At 37.8% G+C, this 20,524-nt stretch overlaps 1 protein-coding gene across 2 annotated transcripts in view; it reads right to left on the bottom strand.

Moving 5' to 3' along the window:
* Positions 1-20,524, bottom strand: part of FGD4 (FYVE, RhoGEF and PH domain containing 4) — a 109,427-nt gene that overhangs the window by 68,527 nt on the left and 20,376 nt on the right. For both annotated transcript variants that reach the window (XM_047066935.1, XM_047066934.1), the window contains exons 4-6: positions 7,627-7,716; positions 5,506-5,651; positions 4,712-4,868 (exon numbers count right to left, since the gene is read on the bottom strand). In XM_047066935.1, coding sequence (XP_046922891.1) covers positions 4,712-4,868; positions 5,506-5,651; positions 7,627-7,716 — 393 coding nt within the window. The remainder of the gene's footprint in view (positions 1-4,711; positions 4,869-5,505; positions 5,652-7,626; positions 7,717-20,524) is intronic.

The raw sequence follows: 20,524 nt of genomic DNA, 5'->3' as shown, positions 1-20,524 counted from the left end.
TAAGACAGGGAAAAGATTACTTGAAAAATAAGACATGTTCTTGTTCCTATTAAACAAACCAGGAATCCAATTAAAATAGTTATTAGACTCTTACTATGATCAAGGCACTGCAGGGTATAAAAGTTGTCTTAAGACATGATGTTTGCATTCAAAGCAAACAAGAAACTAAAGCATTCACAGACAAGAGAGCATTCAACATGAACTCTGATAAGGACAGCTGCTGGTGCAAAGGGAAGTGAAGACCAGGGTCGAAGGGCAGGAAGAGGGACCTTGGAGAACAACAGTCAGGCATGAAACATGTTGAGTTTTGTTGGCAATAAGATATGTATGGGGAAACAGGGGCTGAGGAAGAACAGGTAATCTGGGGTAATTAAGTCAAGGTGAATTATTTAGACTTGCTTCATCTAATGCAGGTTTTCGTGTAGGAGAGCAATAGCATTAGATTTGAGATGTGTTAACATTAACTTACTGCAGTGTGACTTAACCTACTGCAGTAGGGAGATGTGGGGATATTAGTTTGGAAGGGATTACTGTAGACCAGGAAAAAAGTATAGAGTCTGAAATCACCATGGAAGCTGAGGAAATCATAACTTTACTTAATAAAGTGTAGAATATTAATGCTATAAGTTTAGTCATCTCATTTGATTTTCTCCAAGCCTATAATACATAATATTATATATCTATGAAATATAGAAAATATTACCGATCCCCACATTTTTACATGAAGAAACCGTGGCTCAGAGAAGTTAAAGTCATCTAAGGTCCCATGACTAAGTGGCAAACTAGAATCCTAAACTCAGTTGATTCCCAGTCCACTACTCTTTTCAACACCTCAACAATGCCTCATAATAGGGAGAAGACTGATATTTCAGAGATAGAATTTTAAAGATTTCATAAAACAGTAATGGCCACTATCACCACCATCATTTAGTGAACACTTACTATGCAGTAAGCATACTAAACATCTTCAGTATACTGTTTCACAGGCAAATTAATGCACAGAGAATGAGGAAAAGTGACGAAAGATAAAGTTAACTTATCAAACTCTGGTGAACGAGAAAATATTTGTTCTAATAATCACATAACCACAAGCTACTCTGTATAAGGCACAAAAAATCAAGATGGAAAAAGTGCTAAAGGCAGGAATGGAACATGTTGACTTTGTTTTGATAGCAAAATGTTGATACAGAGTTGTGTAACCAGCATTCAACAAGGTGCAATGACAGTTTAGAGGCAGGAAACAGACTAGAAAAATGACCCTACAGGCAACTGTAGGACATGATGGTTAAAGCCTCAGGAACATGTGACATCACAGAGGGTGTGAAGGTTGAAAAGAATGTGAAGGGCCACATTCTTGTACTCTGTCCACATTTCAGTATAAGTAAAAGGGGCTAGTAAGAGAATCAAAGGAGCCAGTATTCAGAAAGGTAGATGAGTGCTTAATGATGAGAGAAGAAAAAGAAAGAGTAAATGGGAAGAGGCAGGACTTTTGGCTATGGCTGACAGAGCAGACTAGCAAAATCCCCCCTGGAAAACGCAACTAGAAAGGCAGATAAAACTGATAAAACGACCATTTTGGTACTTTGGAAACTGATGAAAGGCATAGAACAATCTGAAAAGTATTTATGCTTTGAAAATTGTTGACCTTTGGGTAAGAACAGTGAGAATCTGTGGCATTCTGGCCTGAGGCCGTACCCATTCCTCCCCTAACAAAGGAAGTTTCAATGACTGAAAGGTTCAGCAGGGGTGGGACTGGCAGTGTCTCTGCTAAAGTTCAAGAGGGCTCATATTATTAGATTTGGAATGGTGGGCGAGGCACACATCCAGGAACACTGTTGGTGAAAGTGAATAGTTCTGAGGTGGGCAAGTGGAGAAGACCAATGGCTTCACTGGGCTGAAGCTGTGGTTGTGTGTTGGGAAAGGGGAGCAGATAATAATTTTCTTGGCTGAGGCTCTGTAGATGATCAGCAGAGACTGAAGACAGCTTGACTCAGCACAGTCTCCTGGCCACCCTGAGGCTGTGAACTCGTCCTGAGGAGATGTAAAAGGGTCCAGTGGACTTGAAAATGGTCAGATCTTTAAATGTGCTCCCCTATGCATAGACAGGTCCATCAGCAGAGGACAGAAGCGTACTGGCTCTAGGTAGTTAATCATCTCTGTTCAATAACTGTTTGACCCCTAACCTACACAGACATAGGGGTAATCCCTACAAAACTGGGATCACATACACACACATGAATATTAAACAAAAAAACTGAATAGAGACATTGGCAACAGCATACCAGAAGAGAGACAGATTTTATAGATTTAGTATAAGCAAGTTACTAAACAAACGAAAGTAACCAAAGCCACTTTCAGTGGGGGAAAGCAAAATCTGGAGTTGCTACAATAGGTTATCTAAAATGTCCAGTATTCAACAACAACAACAAAAAAGAGACATTCAGAGAAATAGTAAACTGTTACCTATACTGAAGAAAAAAGGCAATCAAAAGAAACTGTCTCTGAACACAGATACTGGATATGGGCGACAAAGACTTCAGCGTAGCTATTATAAAAACATTCAAAGAATTAAAGGAAATTGTAGTTGAAAAACATGAAAAGTGTAACAATAATGAATGCACAAATAGCAATTTTCAAGGAGGAAACAGGTGTTATAAAAAGAACCAATGGAAATTCTGGAGTTGAACCATACAATAGCCGGGATGAAAAATGCACTGCAGGGACTCAACAGCAGATTCCAGATGGCAGAAGAAAAAATCAGAGTGCCTGGGTGGCTCAGTCAGTTGAGTACCAGACTTTGGCTCAGGTCATGATCTCATGCATCAGGCTGGCTGCTGTCAGCACAGAGCCTGGTTCGGATCCTCTGCCCCGTCTCTCTGTACCTCCACTGCTCACTCTCACTGTCTCTCTCAAAAATATTAAAAAAAAGAAAAAAATGAAAAAAATGAATTCAAAGAAAGATTAATAGAAATTATACAATCCGGAGAACAGAAAAAAGACTGAAGAATAATGAATAGTCTCAGAAACTTGTAGAATAACATCAAGAACACCAACATATGTGTACTTGGAGCAAATTATTTGAAGAAACAATGGCTGAAAACTTCTCAAATTAATTTAAAAAACCCCTACACATCCCAGAAATTCAATCCTAAGCAAGATAAATATAGAAAGATTTACATTAGATACATACTGTTGAAAGAAAAAAGCAAAGAGATAAATTTGAAAATAGCAAGAGAAAAGCAATTCAGCACATACAGGAAATAATATAATTAATAACTTCCCATATTAAACAACAGAGGACAAAGTACAGTGAATGACATTCATTTTGCTGAAAGAAAAAAAAAACCTATTAACCCAGATTCTGTATCTAGCAACACTATCAATTCAGTAGTGAAGAAAAAAATAAAGATTTTCCCAAAAAAAGACCAAGAAAATTTGTTACTATCCAATCTCTGCCTTGTAAGAAACATTTATCACTTTTCTTTTAAAATTTTTAAAGTTTATTTATTTTTGAGATACAGAGAGTGTGTATGTGAGCAGTGGAGGGGTGGGGGTGGGGGGGGGGAGGGGCGGGGCACAGACTCCAAAGCAGGCTCCAGGCTCTGAGTTGTCAGCACAGAGCCCGATGTGGGGCTCAAACTCACAAACCATGAGATCATGACCTGAGCCGAAGTTGGATGCTTAACTGACTGAGCCACCCAGGTAACGCAAAACATTTAACACCCTTTGTAGAAAGGAACTTACTCTAGAAATGGTAAATATATGGGTTAATAATTTTTTTTGGTACATTTTTTCTTATATCCTCTCTTCTTTCAAAGATACAAAATTATACAAAATAATAATTATATCACTGTATTATTGAATTTAAAACCTATATAAAGGTAATGTATATGATACTAAAAGCATGGAGCATGGAGGAACTGAGCTACGATGGAGCAAAATGCCTGTATTTTATTAGAATTAATATTAGCATTAACCTGAAGTAGATTGTGGTAAATTAAGATGCATATTATAATTCCTCCAACAAACAGTAGGAAAAAAACATTTAAAATTTAGAGGAATTAAAATGGTAAATAAAAATATTTGTATAGCACAAAAGAAAGCAGAGAAAGAGCAGCAGAATCCTCACCCCAAGGACCTTATGTGATCTCAAGAATTCCTTTTCAACATTTAAACTATCAAGTTATTAACACCTTTGACTAGAGAATCAAATAGAAATCACTATGGAGTTATCTAAAATATGTTATCCAGGTTTGGCACAACTGAAAAAAAGTCAGGACACATATGTAAAGTCACATACACACACACACACACACACACACACACACACACACACACACACACACAGAATAATAATGTCTGCAAAATGTCAGGTTTATGGCAATCATTTTTTATATTCATTGCATCATCTCAACCTCTGAAAGAAAGCAAGAGAGTCACAGACCCGAATGGGAAATCACTTTGTAAATCCATGTGAATCTTTATAAAAGCTACATTCTCCTGGTCTCAAAAGCAAATGGAGAATTTACTGCTCAGCGCATGGCATGTGCTCGATAAATACATTAATTCTGCATAGATGATTTTTACATCATTCAGAATAACATGGAATTTGGTGGTCTCAGACAGATGTCTCAATCTAAACTTCAGATCTAGAAGACCTTATGATTTGTATAGGAAAATAATTCATAGCCTTGAACAAGAGTCCAATTACCTGAATTTCTTCAACTACTGATTTGAACTGGGGGATACGCTCTGTCATGTTTTTAACCAATTCCATTGCATTATCAAATCCTTTCACATATTCTCCATACATCTTAAGAAATGGTGCCAATTTCTGAAGGATGTCACCAATTCTAGGGGTAGTTTCCCTGTATAAAATACAGAAACAAGTCATTAAGATTTCTTATAGAGTAAGTGAATTAATAGGACTTCAAATGAAGTGATCACTGTGTATACACATTCTTTGCTTTATCAGATCCACCTTGCTTTGAGATTGGTAGAGAATAAAGCAGCACCTTTTTTTTTTTTAAGTTTATTTTTGCGAGAAAGAGCACGAGTGGGGGAGGAGGAGAGAAAGATGGAGACAGAATCTGAAGGGGGCTCTACGCTCTGAGCTGTCAGCACAGAGCCCAATGTGGGGCTTGAACTCACGAACTGTGAGATCATGACCTGAGCCAAAGTTGGACGCTTAACCGACTGAGCCACCCAGGCGTCCCTGAAGCAGGACCTTTTTAAAGGGACTTTAGGAATGAAAAACTATGGAGTTTTTAAAGCTCCAGATTACCCTGGAATCTTGTCTCCACTAATCAAAAGATAGTTTAGAGAGCAGAGATGAAATCCTTTTAAACCAAAGCTAAAAATGTACCACAACTTCTTTACCATACAAATTGAACACCGATGTTTGGCTATAGCTCTGTGTAGCATTGTTGTTTCCATTTTTAAGCAAATAACACAGCATCTAATATGACTGCCTTAGACAAATCGTTGGCCATCTATTCCTCTTACCATTCTTGCATTCGTTTTTCCAGCTCTGGCAATAGGAATTTACTATGGAAGACATTTATTGATGAAATATTAGAAAAGATTTTATTCACCATCTCTGCTGAAAATGAGCCTCGATTTGCTTCTTCCAATAATTTGCAGTAAAATACCTAAATAAGAGAATAAAGCAAACGTTACTTCAAATTTACTGGTTAACCACCTAGCACTGGGCTAGGCATAGTGGGCTCTTAGTAACTTATTGAATGAAAAAGTTCATGAATCAAGAAATCAATCATTTTTGAAATGGATGAGTATATGCTTTGATTGAGAAGAACCAGGAGTTAGAATTAGAAAAGTTGACTCTAACTTAGGCTCTCCCTCCATTTTGGAGATACTAACCTCTTCTACGCCAGAACATTTCCAATTGAGGTAAAAGGATTTACTTCTATCTATAAGTAGAGTTAGACATGGAAGGAAAATTTTATCTAAATTAATAATTTTTGGTGGTATTTTTCACTCTTCTTTATGTTTTGAATGACTTTGACAGTATTGTCCTTTATTGTAATTTGTGGGCCTAAATCTCACTTTCCCTATTAAAACTGCCCCCTTGGGAAGGGAGGCCATCATAATTTAGTTCCCACAGAAGAACAGGTGCTTAATATCTGGCCAGTGGATGAATAAAAGAATATTTCAGTTCACAGGTGTTTACTTGCTTTTTAGTAAGTAATAATGCAAGATAACTTAAACACTTATAAAAGGGTACAAAGATCTTCTCCTGTACATAATAATGGTATCTTAAAGACACTTTTTAAAAAACTGCACTCTTAGCTATTCTCCACTATGGCTACTATACCTCTTAATTGCCATTCTGTTAAATGTAGGCAGAAGGAAGTCTGTTCCTTCAAATGTCCAGATGGTTGTTAATTTTCTAAATTCACCTCCACTGCATTTTCTTGGGAGGCAAAAAGAACACAAAATCATGTCCTTAGAGACTCCAACAGATAGGATATTTTAAGTAATTAAGACTCTAAAATTCTAAAAAGGTCAGCAACAGTAGCTGACAAGCTAATATGGCTAAAATAACAAAAAAGAACGAAGACAAAAAAAACACAAAACTTGTAAGAGGAAAAGACATGTCTCCACAATAGGAATACTTAACATTTCTGGTCTGTATTCCCCTGAGGGGAAATTGTTTCAAACATACAAACACATGAATTGACTGACTTACAGTGAAATTCTTTGGAAAGTGAGTGTTTAAGACACAAACTCATTATTTCAAAGGACAGAAGCCTTAATGTGGCCCCTTAAGGCTCATCTGACAGGGCCATAGTCCACTCTAGGAACCAATGATAAGGAGGCATACCCAGGATGGCCTGTTCCCATGAAGTTCCAGTTTTCCAATGGCAGAAGTGAGATAATTCTTCTTATAGTTAGTACTCAAACATGGCAACTTTCTCTTCTAATAAGAGGGGTCTATATGAGCAATTTACCAGTTATCTTGTTCTTTTATCACTAAAACAATATTAAGAAGCCTTAATAATTTTTAAGCGATTCTTTGTAATGTATATTTAAAATGATACTCAAGGCCCCAACATGACGAAAGTACAAAATGTGATAAAGTACTCTGAATGCCATTTCTAACAAATATTGACTGTGCAACTTTACGCCAGGCACTATATTAGATGTCTCCTACAAGCTTGAACAAGTGAACGCTCAAAATGCCTTCTGGCCCTATTACTCCATCAATTCAGATGACTCACATGGGTCTGAACAGCACATGAGACAAACAGAATCAATGACATATTCATGCAGGCATTAGAATCACCAATCTCTTATTTAGATTATAATGGGAACATGGCTTTAGGATCATAATAAATGGTCACGAAACAGACTAGTGTTTAGGGATGAAAGATAAAGGCATTTTGTGACTCATACAGAGAGTCCTTGAATCTGCTTTTTATGAACTGAAAAACCTTTATGTCTAGTGCATTCACTGACAAAGCTAAAAATCCTAAAGATTTCCTTGAAGAAAAAGCTTTCACTGGCAAAAAACAGTTATGCCCATCCAGTAGTTTCTAAAGCCCCTTTACTAAAAATGATATATAATGCCAAAAAATAAAATAATCCTGAATGGGAAAATATTACCTTATCTAAGAGGTCAAGTCGGTTGACATAAGCTCTTTCTGTAAGCAAAAGTTCGTTGGCTATTTTGTGAAGTTTTTGTTCATTAGTTTCCTAAAAATAGAATAGATATCCACATATTAGGAAATAAAACTTAGACAAGACTTTTCAAGTAATAAACACCTTATCAAATGGTCAAAACAGTTTTCTCAAGCTTCTCAGCTACCCAATTCCTTTCAGCCATGAAGGACCACCCAACCAGAAATGAACAAAATTAAAAATAAGCATTCTGCTAGATTTAACCTATAACGACTTCTTTAGCTTCTGTCAAAATCAACAGTATCATCTATTTTGCCCTTGAAACACCTTTTATGTTTCTCAGACACTAAATTTGGCTCATTTTCTCCCTGTCTCTCTCAGGCTACTCTTCAGAAATGATTTCAACACTCTTTCAGATAATTTGTCTAATTATTAGCTCTATGCATCTAACTTTTTGCCTTTTTAAAAAAACATTAGGAAAAATTTCAATCATATATGAGTAAAGAGTAAAATGAACCAGCAAATATCTATCAATGAGATTCAGTAACTATCAACTCATTGTTAATATTGTTTCATCTATGCCCTCCTCCTCTCTCTACCCATATTATATTAAATTAAAAACAAACATTTTATTATTTCCTCAGTGTATGTTTACTTGGCCCCTAAATGTATTTGTAGAGCTTTGCTAGTTCTGTGAGAATGGAAACACTTTTTTTCTCGGTAACTTGGTAACCCTCCTGTCTAATACAGTGCTTCAATAAAATACTGGCGTTTGATAAAATATTGCTGAATAAATGAATGAGTAGCAATCACACATTCCTATTGTTGGACATTTATTACCACTCTGACATGCTGTCAATGTAAGACCAAACTCATTTTTTCAGGAAAGCCTCTATCCTATCACCTCCCAACTCCACCCCACTGGAACTTTACCAGCCTGGCAATGGTTCCATCCTTTTCCAGTCATCTGCCTTTGGTACCTTGAATCACTATAAACCTAGCTCCCTGCCATAAAATCCAGCTGGCTATGAATGTCTACTCATACTATGTCTTTAGCAACCATCCCTTTAATTCTCATCACTGCCGCCTGGTTTTGCTCATACAGTATCTCAAACCCAGGCTAATCAAGAACTCCCATTTTGATGTGATTCTACTACTTTTTGGCTCTAACACACCTTGTATGCGGTTGTATAAGCAATCTTTCCAACTCTGCTTTGCCAAGATCATTCTACTTTCCATAGAAAGAAAACGTTTAACAGCCCTCCTTTCTTTTTTTAAAAATTTTTAAATGTTTATTTATTTTTGAGAGGGAGGAGAGAGCACACGTGTGTGAGTGGGGAGGAGCAGAGAGAGAGAGGAAGACACAGAATCTGAAGCAGGCTCCAGGCTCTGAGCTGGCAGCACAGAGCCTGATATGGGGCTCAAACCCACGAGATAGGAGATCATGACCTAAGCCAAAGTCGGACACTTAACCGAATGAGTCACCCAGGTGCCCCAACAGTCCTCCTTTCACCAGTGGGATAACAGCCAGACTATGTATAATTCAGGGCTGTTCAAATCTCATCTCTGCTCATTGTCTCAGACTTCTTTCCCATTGTATCTTTGCAGGCACCCTTCCCTCCAAACACATGAATCTAACCCACCATTATCCAAATGTGTCCATGGTCATTCCCAAACCTTTTTTCTTTCCATCCTCTCTGCATGGCATATATTCTTGCTTTATCTCTCTCAGTATTGAAGACATACTTTTTTTGGGGGGATGGGCTGCTGAATTTTTATTCCTTGTCCATGGAGCCTTCTTCAACTACCCAGAGCTCTTGAACTTGGTCCTATTAGAACTCATTTTCTATTTTATACATCTTTTTGTTGAGAAATTTCTACCTAGCTACTTTGCTGAAGTACCCTTTTCATTGTAGGCAAGTACGAAGCATAGTAAAGGTTTAGTAATAACTCTGCACCAAAGGAGAACAAAGCATATTTCAAACCAGTGTCTAGTTTGTGTAAAGGCTACATTTAAAACTGTGTATAAAATGCTATTATACTGTATAGCATGCTTCATCGTGTTCAACATATGAGGTTACCATGTTGCTTATTACAGTAGCACTGAAATGAAGTATTTTTATGTGAAGGCTTTAGGTAAAGTAACATAATACTGTTAAAATAATTTGTGGTCTCAAAAATACTGAAATAAAAACTATATTGTCATTAAATCCCGCAGCTAGCCAAGGTTTTGGTTAAACAATCAATTCAGGGTAAAGTACTAGCATTGTTGTCTGTCTGTTTGACATCCTTTCCCTCTATTTCTTAATGATATCCAGATTTGGTTAGTATATCTACCTTACTACTAGGTGGCCTTCCCTTTGGAGAAACTATCCTCATTCCCCAGATCAAAAGGTGGGCCTGAACTGGTATAATAATCAAGAATATACAGTGATTGGTTCAAGAACCAATGAGACATGAGGGAATATGCACTAGGACTTTCTACTCTTAAGGAAGAGCCATAGAAAAAGAAATTTCTCTTCCATGCTCCAGGTAAATAAGGGTACCTGTAGACTTGAGTGCTATAGGCAGCCACCCCATAACCACAGAGATGAAGTTAATAAACTTCCTTATTATTTAAGCCAGGTTGAGCGTTACTGGTGTTATTTGTGTTAGAAGCATCCTCATTAAGTATGGAAAACTGAAATACTATGAAACATGGGGTATATTCTGCACGACTGAAAAAGTCTCAAGTAATTTTTAAACAATTACTACTTTTAGAGGAGAAAATAATGAGCTGAAAATGTGACTTCCAAACCTATAATAAGAGAACACAAATATGTAGTGAATATATAAGAAATATATCAACATTTCAGAGGAAGATAAATGTATATTCAACATACTCAAAAGAAATACTGACCTGCATCAATACTATAAGGCATTTGTGTTTTTGTAAGCCAGATTTATTGATATATGACTTACAGTAGTAAGGTTCACCCTTTTTTTTGGTGGATAGTTCTAAGTGTTTTGACAAATGATTAATATAATCATATCACTACCACAATGAAGATAAAGAACATTTCCACCAAAACTTAAGTCTCTATAGTCGGTCCCACCCCTCTCCTATTACCTGCTCCTGTTAATAATTAGATCTGTCCTTTTCCAGAAGGTTGTATAAATGGAATCACACAGTATGTGCCTTTTGAGTCTTGCTTCTTCCACTTCTCAAAATGCATTTGAGATACATCCATGATGTCATTAGTATTAGTGACTTGCTCTTTCCAAGACCTTTGTTTTATTCTAATAGTGGTACTGTATCTTTGTGACTCACTCACTTTCATATGTTCTGATTCTGGTTTTGACAAATACCTTTAAGGAAAACCCTCCAGCAAAGTCTGTGCCATGATAAAATAATACATCCTTTATGAGTCAGAGAATTCATTAACCAACAAGTCAAACTGTCTATCATTGCCATGCAATGAAGTCACTCCTGAGGTCTTCCACATCCTACAGGATCTTAAATCAGAAGGTTATAATAAATGATCTTTTGCTGACTCTAAATCACACTTTAGCTGAATGTGGCAAATTGTGGGTATCCTGGTCATATTTTGCAAAATCCAAGGGAGAGACCAGCAGTTATTAGCAAAAGCTGTGTCCTTCCACACAGATGGTCTTCTAATGTTAGGTCCCTGACCTTGCCAAAACCAACACAAAGTTAAGCAAAAGTAAACTCGCTGACATTCGGTTTAATCACTTGCACACAGGTTTGTGAAAAGTTACTAAGGACTTTTGTGGTAGAGGTGAGGAAATCATGGACCCAAACAATGTTGCCATAAGAACAGCTAACGATTATTCACTGACTGCTTGTTATGCACCAGATGCTGTTACAATTATTTTATATAAATTGACTAATCTTTACAGTAATTCTATAAAATAGGTACATTATTCCTGTTTTATTGGCAGCACACACATACAACAAAATAAAATTTCAAGGCTTGGAAAGGCCAGGTGACTTGCTCTAAGTCACATGGTTGAAAGGTAACGATTCCAATCATCTAAGAGAGCCTGGGCTTTTAAGTCACTGGTCAGTAAATCTTTGGCTCTCGCTCGAACTCTTCTCTGCAACAAACAACAAGACTATAAAAAGTGCCTGCAAGGGTTTTCCCTTCCCAATTTTCTTTTGACTAACAAAATACAAGCTATCCACTTAAAAATGAAATGTGGTATCTACTCTGCATTTTAATGTATATAATCTTTCTCTAATATAAATTCTATTTATGGCAGGCTTTTCAGCATTTTAGTAATAATCATCAGGTAAACGGGGCGCCTGGGTGGCTCAGTTGGTTAAGCGTCCGACTTCAGCTCAGGTCATGAGCTCGCAGTTCGTGAGTTCAAGCCCTGCGTCGGGCTCTGTGCTGACAGCTTAGAGCCTGGAGCCTGCTTCAAATTCTATGTCTCCCTCTCTCTCTGCTCCTCCCCTGCTCATGCTCTGTCTCTCCTTCAAAAAATAAATAAAAACATAAAAAAAATTAAAAAAATAATCATCAGGTATTGAAGATTCAGTCATATTTGATATAATGATATGATGGCTTCTAACTTTAAAAAAATTAGTTACTGAAACTCATCTATGAATTACATTTAAGGAGAAATACAGAATCTATCTGCATGCCACGGGCTCTATTACTCTAGGAGACAGTTTTTTTTTTTAAGGTTTGTTTATTTATTTTTGAGTGGGGGGAGAAGGGGCAGAGAGAGAGGGAGGGAGAGACCGAATCCCAAGCAGGATCTATGCTATCAGCACACAGCCCGATGCGGGGCTCGAGCTCACAAACCATGAGATCATGACCTGAGCCAAAAAGTTGGATGCTTCACTGACTGAGCCACCTAGGTGCCCCAAGACTTATGCTTAAATAACAGACAAAGTTGTTTTAAAATTGCTGGTACATTAGAGATGTAGGCTGGTATTTTTTTTAAATAAAAAGTTAAATAGGTAAAGTTAATGTTGTTTCTTATTATTTGCCACTTCAAAACTATGTAACTGCTACTTTTGTGCTTAGTACTTCACTAAGTCATATATTCTTGTGATTCTTTGGAAAATAGTAATGGCTACACGATATTGATTTAATAAACAATCCTATTTGCCTCTACTGGAACCTAATACACAGGCTTGACTCTTTAAAAACAATCATAAATATGCTATTACAAAAGCATCTTACCTTTGATATTCCTCTATAATATAAAGATTTTTTTCACTTGTAAATGACACTATGTTCCTATGTTGAAAGCTGATTCTCAGAATATTGCCTCAAATAAAGATGCAATAGAGTACATCTGAACTACTGAAACTGAAAAGATAAAATACACACTTCTTACAGTAAGAGATTACACAATTTACTTTTCTCTGCTTCTTGCACTTGCTTAATGAACTTCCTAGGTTAGGACTGTGCACCTTCACACCCCCAGTGACCTTCCAGTAGAGAGCTGCTCCATTCTCACTAGGCTAGATTCAGCCTGGTCATTAGTCAGTGTGCCTGCTGGCTCATGAATGTGCTACACTGTCAGTTCTGCCTCCTCATTTACAGATGTCACCAGCTCCTACGGCTCTTTTCAGACCTTTTGGCACGACTCTTCCATATGGCAGGAGCCCCAGACAAAGAGCCCCCACGGCAGCTCACAGACTTCGTTTATTGGACAGGCAGAAAATGCTCATGTGGAGCCAGAGATTCATTCTTCAAAATCTTAGTACCATACGCACTGCCACATGTCTCAGAACCACCAAGCAGGGGAGCAGACATTTTGGAAAGAACTTCATAAAGGTTAATAAACAATTAGAGTTTCCTACAAGATGCTTTAAGGGCAAAAGCTTCAATTACATAAAAATGAACCAGATACCGACATCATGCTTTATTACTCTTCAACTATGCTTTTTAACTTTTCAGTACATGTTCTCATGATTTCATTTTAATCAGGAAGAATTTTTTTTCTAAACACATGGAATCAAAACTACTAAAAGTTCTTATAGTTTTTTTCATATATTCATTACAGGTTATATTTAAAGTAATATAAGTTATTGGGTTTCTTGGTCCTGGGAGTTTCTACCCATATTTGCTACCAATTAATTAAATTCTACCCTGCAGATGGAAGATGTAGCTTTATATGAATACACATGTTTCTCCTTCATTCCAATAATCCATAATTCTATAGAGTTCTATAGTTCCTTTCTTATTAATACTAAGGAACAGGGAAATCAAGGGAAGGTATCACAAGTGAGTGATAGTGACAGCCCCGATTTATTGAGTACTTACTGTGTGCTAAGCACTAGCATGTGTTTCACATGAATTAGCTAATGGAATCCTCATAATACTCCTGGGAAGCAGGCATCATTATCCTTTCACTTTATAGATGAGGAAGTAGTGTCTTTTTTTTTTTTCATTTTTATTTTATTTTATTTTTTTTTATATATATATGAAATTTATTGACAAATTGGTTTCCATACAACACCCAGTGCTCATCCCAAAAGGTGCCCTCCTCAATACCCATCACCCACCCTCCCCTCCCTCCCACCCCCCATCAACCCTCAGTTTGTTCTCAGATTTTAACAGTCTCTTATGCTTTGGCTCTCTCCCACTCTAACCTCTTCTTTTTTTTTTTTTTTTCCTTCCCCTCCCCCATGGGTTCCTGTTAAGTTTCTCAGGATCCACATAAGAGTGAAACCATATGGTATCTGTCTTTCTCTGTATGGCTTATTTCACTTAGCATTACACTCTCCAGTTCCATCCACGTTGCTACAAAAGGCCATATTTCATTTTTTCTCATTGCCACATAGTATTCCATTGTGTATATATACCACAATTTCTTTATCCATTCATCAGTTGATGGACATTTAGGCTCTTTCCATAATTTGGCTATTGTTGAGAGTGCTGCTATGAACATTGGGGTACAAGTGCCCCTATGCATCAGTACTCCTGTATCCCTTGGATAAATTCCTAGCAGTGCTATTGCTGGGTCATAGGGTAGGTCTATTTTTAATTTTCTGAGGAACCTCCACACTGCTTTCCAGAGCGGCTGCACCAATTTGCATTCCCACCAACAGTGCAAGAGGGTTCCCGTTTGTCCACATCCTCTCCAGCATCTATAGTCTCCTGATTTGTTCATTTTGGCCACTCTGACTGGCGTGAGGTGATACCTGAGTGTGGTTTTGATTTGTAGGGGAAGTAGTGTCTTAATGAGGATGGGTAACTTGCCCCAAATCATATAGCTAAGTAAGTGACTCAGCCAGGATTCAAATCTAGGTCTGTGAAAATAAAGTTCTTGCTTTGTCACAGCCTTGTAAGGAAGAGAACTCCCTGGGGATTTGCAGGACAAGAAAATGGAAAGGTAAGGGAATAAAACACAGATTTTGTGTTCAATGAAGATCATGTAATAATGCCATAATGAAGGCCATATGTTCTCAGGGAAGATTTGTAATCAGCAAGTAATTTATCACCAGGTTCACATTACAGGAAAAAGAATACCCACTACGACCCATGCACATTATTCCGTTGCCAGGGCTTCATTATAGAGTATTACAAGAATAAATAGTCTATTACCTTAGCATGATCCTTCAGGAAGCTTTGGGAGCAAAGTCCAAGCCTACTTTCTTTCTTTCTTTCTTTTTTTTTTTAAATTTTATTTTTAAGTAATCCCTATACCTAATGTGGAGCTGGAACTCACAACCCCAAGATCCAAAGTCACACGCTGTACTGCCTGAGCCAGCCAGGCACCCCCAAACCTACTTTTGACCCAGCGACAATGTTTTTCCAATCCGATGTCCTCTATTCTATTTATTCAATTCTAAACAGGAGAACAGGTGACTGAGAGTTTAATCTGAAGGTTTACATTCTATCTTTTTGAGATAGGGTGGGAAAAGGGCAAAATAGAGCTCACACTGAGAAGGACAATTTAGTTACTTGCACAAGATCAGACAGGAAGTAAGTGGTAGCAAAGAGAGAACTCTGTTCTTCTTATATCCAATTTAGTATACATTAAATTGTCTTTTGCCTTTTGCAGAAATTAAAGATCATGCATCAGGAAGAATATATGCTCAATCAATAACTGAATTAACCTATCTCAAATCTAGGCAGAGCATCAAAGTAATTAGGTCACTTATAAATATTTCTGATGATAATTCCCTGGAGTTAAAACCTTATGCATATAAATGAGTGCATTATGTGCTAATAACCTATGGGCCTCAGAGGAGAGAAACAAACAAAATATAAGAAACCTGTGTTAAAAAGGAAGAGTCAGCCAAAATGCCCTCTGTGCCTCCCACAAAGGAGCATCTCACTTTAAAACAAACTGGTAGGTGCTGGGACACTCACTTGGCAGGATATACTAAACTCTGGATCTGTTAAGGGACATTTCAGGTCATGTGTCTGTTTCCCTTGAATTACAAATGAGGAAACAGGATTTTACTTTTATGCTTACTTAACATATATATAGCTCACATTACGTTTTAAGGCACTGTTCTAAATCCTCTACAACGATTTGATGATCTATATGCCTTGTAATAACCTTGTGAGGTAGGTTCTTATTTCCATGTTGCAGATGAAGAAAACTAAGCTACAGAGAGCATTAAGTGACCTGCTCAAGGTCCTACAACTGTAAGTGGCTAACCTGGGCTACAAACCTAGAGACTCTGGTCCTTGAGCCTGTCTTCTTGACTGGTTATTGTATATTGCTCTTTTTATTTTTATTTTTAAGCCACATATGATGACTGCTGTGTTTTTAAGATCTGACCTTTCCATTTCTCTCACATCCATGCCAAACGGCATCGTTAATATGCATCCTGACCTCCACGCACCTCACTTTCCCAAACCTCCTGGTTCATGTCAACATTCTGTTAAGCCCCACCACTGACTGTTATCTTCTTGTTCTCTTGGCACTGCTGACTCGCAGACCGTGGCTCACTCCCACTGCCAGTTCCATCTTCTCCTTCTTGAGTTCCAGGTCACTCAGCAACGCTGGGGAGACTGCTGATTGTGCCCACTACCCTTGACCTTGGCCCTCAGAATCTTAGTCACAAGTCACCACAAGAGCTTTCTCCACTGTCCTCAAGCTCTAAGCCCCACCCCTTGAGGCTGTACCTCTCTCACTGAGTTCCAGACTCCCTGACTTCTCAATTTATGCTAACGGGGAATTCATCCTCTTAGCCTTGCTCTGAATCTTGATTTAATCTTTGAGTTCCCTTTTTCCCTTACCTCAAGATATCTTATGTAATGATCATTTATCTCAATCCTCTGTCTCAGCTGTTTCCTCTTTTATTTTCTGCAGTGCCTTGGACATAGTGTATGTGCAATATAAACGTAGTCCGTTTAATTTGATTACCCAGGTTCTCTGAGCTAGTTAGCTATGATGTCCAATCCTCATAAGCTCACCAATAATCCTATGTCCCCCTCCCCCAAACCCTGTGATTCTCATAACATTGCTCTCTTTTCTTTTTCCTCTCACACAGCTATGTTCCCCTTTTGATTCTGTTTGTGCTCTCCAGGGCTCAGTCTTTGCCCTTCTTCCTGTTCCTGCACATTCTATTTTGGCAGTATTAATCACACCCTTATGTACATCCTCTTACATTCTTACCCTCTTTCCTGAGCTCCAGACCCACATTTCCACTTGCTAATTAATAGCTGCAAATGGATGTCCTGCAGGTGTCATAAACTCAGTAGTACAAAACTAACCTAATTAGCAAGTCTACTCCTTCCCATCATTCCAAACACAATTGCTTTCCTTCCTGTCTTCCACCTCAATTATTAACATGTTAGGAAACCAAGGCCTAGCAAATTATGTTAAAATACCATATCTGAGGTCACCTAGCTGGTATGTGACAAAGACTGGGTTTGAAGTCATCTCTTTGAATTCTAATGTCTTTATCCTTAATCAATACACCATAAAACCTCCAGAGTATTCATTTTTTGAGTTTTATTTGAGTGGGGGAGGAGCAGAGAGAGAGGGAGAGAGAGCGCAAATTCCAAACAAGGGGGGCTCAAACTTACGAACCATGAGATCATGACCTGAGCCAAAGTCAGACTCTTAACCAACTGAGCCACCCAGGTGCCTCCAGAGTATTCCATTTTTGTCTTAGACATCTTCATGAGGACAATCCACACATCTTTCAACTTCCGTATGTCTAAACCTATTTTTTTTTTCCCCTCCAAATATGCCACTCCTTCTATTCTCTTGTAGTTCAGTAGGTGATACACCAACGGACACTTCACCCAAGCTAGGAGTTGAACATGACTCATTCCCTACCTCCATCAGAAGGTCCTTAGAAACCTCTCTTCCTTGTCCTAACCTTCTGCTGCATCTGTCCAGGACCTCATCCTCTCACACCTGGATTATTGTAGTTGCTTGCAAACTCCGCTCCATCTGTTTTCCTTTTATCTGACTCATTTTTTCTAAAACCCACAGATGTATAATCATGTCACTTCCATGCTTTAATTAAATCCCTCTGAGGCCACACAGTATTTGGCTTATGGAAAATTTGAAATAACACAGGAAAGCACCTATGTTTAATCCTACAAAACAGGATGCAGAATGACCATACATTAGGCTACTGAAATTGTTTTCTCCCAAAAATCAGCTCAGAAAAAAATAAGTTGGAATGTTAAATATCAAAGCAGCTCTCTCTGGGTAGTAGAACTATGAGTGATTTGTATTCTCTATGCTTTGCTGCATTTTCTTTATTACCTATGAGGATTGTTCATTGTTTTCAGGGGAGAAAAGATACAGGTTAGGCATACAAACCGCCTGCAATTTGTCCCTAGCTTACGTTTTCTTTTTAAGCCTATCCTATTCTCACACTCAATTCTTTGGCCCTCTGGCCTCGTATTATGAGGCCAGGAGTACCCACAAATATGACATCTATCCACTTGCCACTGCTTGTTTCCTATACTCTGCCTCTGCCTAGATAGAGCCACTCCTCCCTGCCTAACCCCATTCCCATCTATTCTGAACCAACCAGCAACCTCTCCTACTTTTCTTCAAGCTAAATTCAACTGCTTCTCAGGAGACTGCCCCTCAATCAGCCCTTCCCCAGGCTCAGGTCATTCCTCGTCTGTGTTTTTGAAGTATGTGTTTATTGCACCATATCATGGTGATTTTTCTCTTATCTCTCTCCCCTGGGTAGACCAAGGCTTTGAAGGCAGGACGTGTACTCTTCACATCCTAGGTGTTTCTGGCACTTAGGACAGTAAGCCTGGCACAATGAGTTTGCAAATGGAACAGGTGTTTTTTTCAGATACAGGCTCTCTGAGGTTCATTTTTTCTCACCTCGCTTTCTTATACCTTTCCAATAGACTAAATGGAGTCGCCACAAAATAAAGAACTTTCCAAATTCACCATTCAGTTCTAAGTGAATAAGAAAAGCAATCCTCATATGGACTATCCATATGGTTAGTGGGACACCTTTTCTGTTATTCTACACATTGTTTTAAAACTCCAACAACTTCAGTGAGAACTTTCACTGTAATACTAGCAACAACAAAGACTGATTAGTGAAGCTGGATAATTCCTTTGCTTCTGCTGTCTTTCATATTCTTGGAATGAAAGCTGAGCTGGCAAGGGAAGAAATAGCTAAGAGTAACTTACTATGTGCCCTCAGGTCTAAGATGATCTCAACAGTTGTCGCCCCCAACCTTTACTTTTTCAAAAAGTGAAAAAAAAAGAAATTCAAAGCCTTACAGAAAAAGAACTTATAGCCCACCACAAGAAAGTGACAGCCAAGGTAAACATTATGTTTTAACTGCCAGAAAACTCTGATACCTCACATTACATCCTGCAAAATCAACAGTGTTAAGAGTTACAATTAAGTAAAATTAAAGGAGAAAAGGAAAAGTGACTTAACTTGGATTACAGCATTGACATTCTACTTGCAATACTTCTGAATTTGATTCTCTGTCATTCTTTTCCTTAAGAGATGATTATCTTAATTTCTTTTGTGAGGGGCAGAGGGAGAAAGGGAGAAACAGAGAGAGAGAAACAGAGAGAGAGAGACAGAGAGACAGGGGGAGAGAGAGAGAGAGAGAGAGAGAGAGAATCTTAAGCAGGCTCCATGCTCAGCATGGAGTTCAACTTGGGGCTCGATCCCACAACCTTGGGATCATGACCTGAGCAGAAATCAAGAGTTGGGTTGGATGCTCAACCAACTAAGCCACCCAAGTGCCCCTGTCTTCTTAATTTTTATTTGAGTATGTTCAAAGGTTATAAACTCTCAAAGATTATGTTAAAATATAAAATGGTAATTTAAAAAAAAACTAGAAAGAAAATTTAAGTTTTTAAAGAAAAATGTTTCTATAAATATCAATTCTCCATCAGTTCTATCAAATCTCTATCTTCATTAATTCCTCACTTTATTATACAATTTCTTTCATTTTTCATGAAATGAATGATTAACTTAAAATGTTTCTGTAATATTCTTGATAAAACTATTACTAAATTTAAGTACATTGCTTCTTTGAGTTTATGCTGCCAACAGGTATGTAATTTCTATCAACTTTAGTCTTTAAAAGGTCACATCTATGTGTTTATATTTGGTCTACAATATGAAATATAGAGGAAGGAAACACTGAATAAATCTCAGAAAGATCTATGAACACAACCTGTTAAAGTACATCTTGGATGCTAACAGGCTCATGAAAACTCTAAAGAGAGGTGTTTATTATGTGGCATAATCAATGACTGCATTCCACATTAGTGCATTTCTAATGAAACTTACCCACCGAAGCACACAGATCTGAGGGAAAAAAAAATAACCATTTCAAACGAAATTCATTCTAAAATGTACTGATTGACCCATTTACCTGAGTCTCTTAATATAGTTTAAGCTATTTTTGATAACCCAAATTCATCATGCCAAATACTATTATAA

The sequence above is a fragment of the Lynx rufus genome, unplaced genomic scaffold, assembly GCF_022079265.1.
Source record: "Lynx rufus isolate CCGP_SWC_20201006 ecotype Redwood Valley unplaced genomic scaffold, mLynRuf1.p SCAF_7, whole genome shotgun sequence".
NCBI lineage: Eukaryota > Metazoa > Chordata > Mammalia > Carnivora > Felidae > Lynx > Lynx rufus.
The sequence above is the reverse complement of the archived record's forward strand: the minus strand, read 5'-3'. Positions and strand labels throughout refer to the sequence as shown.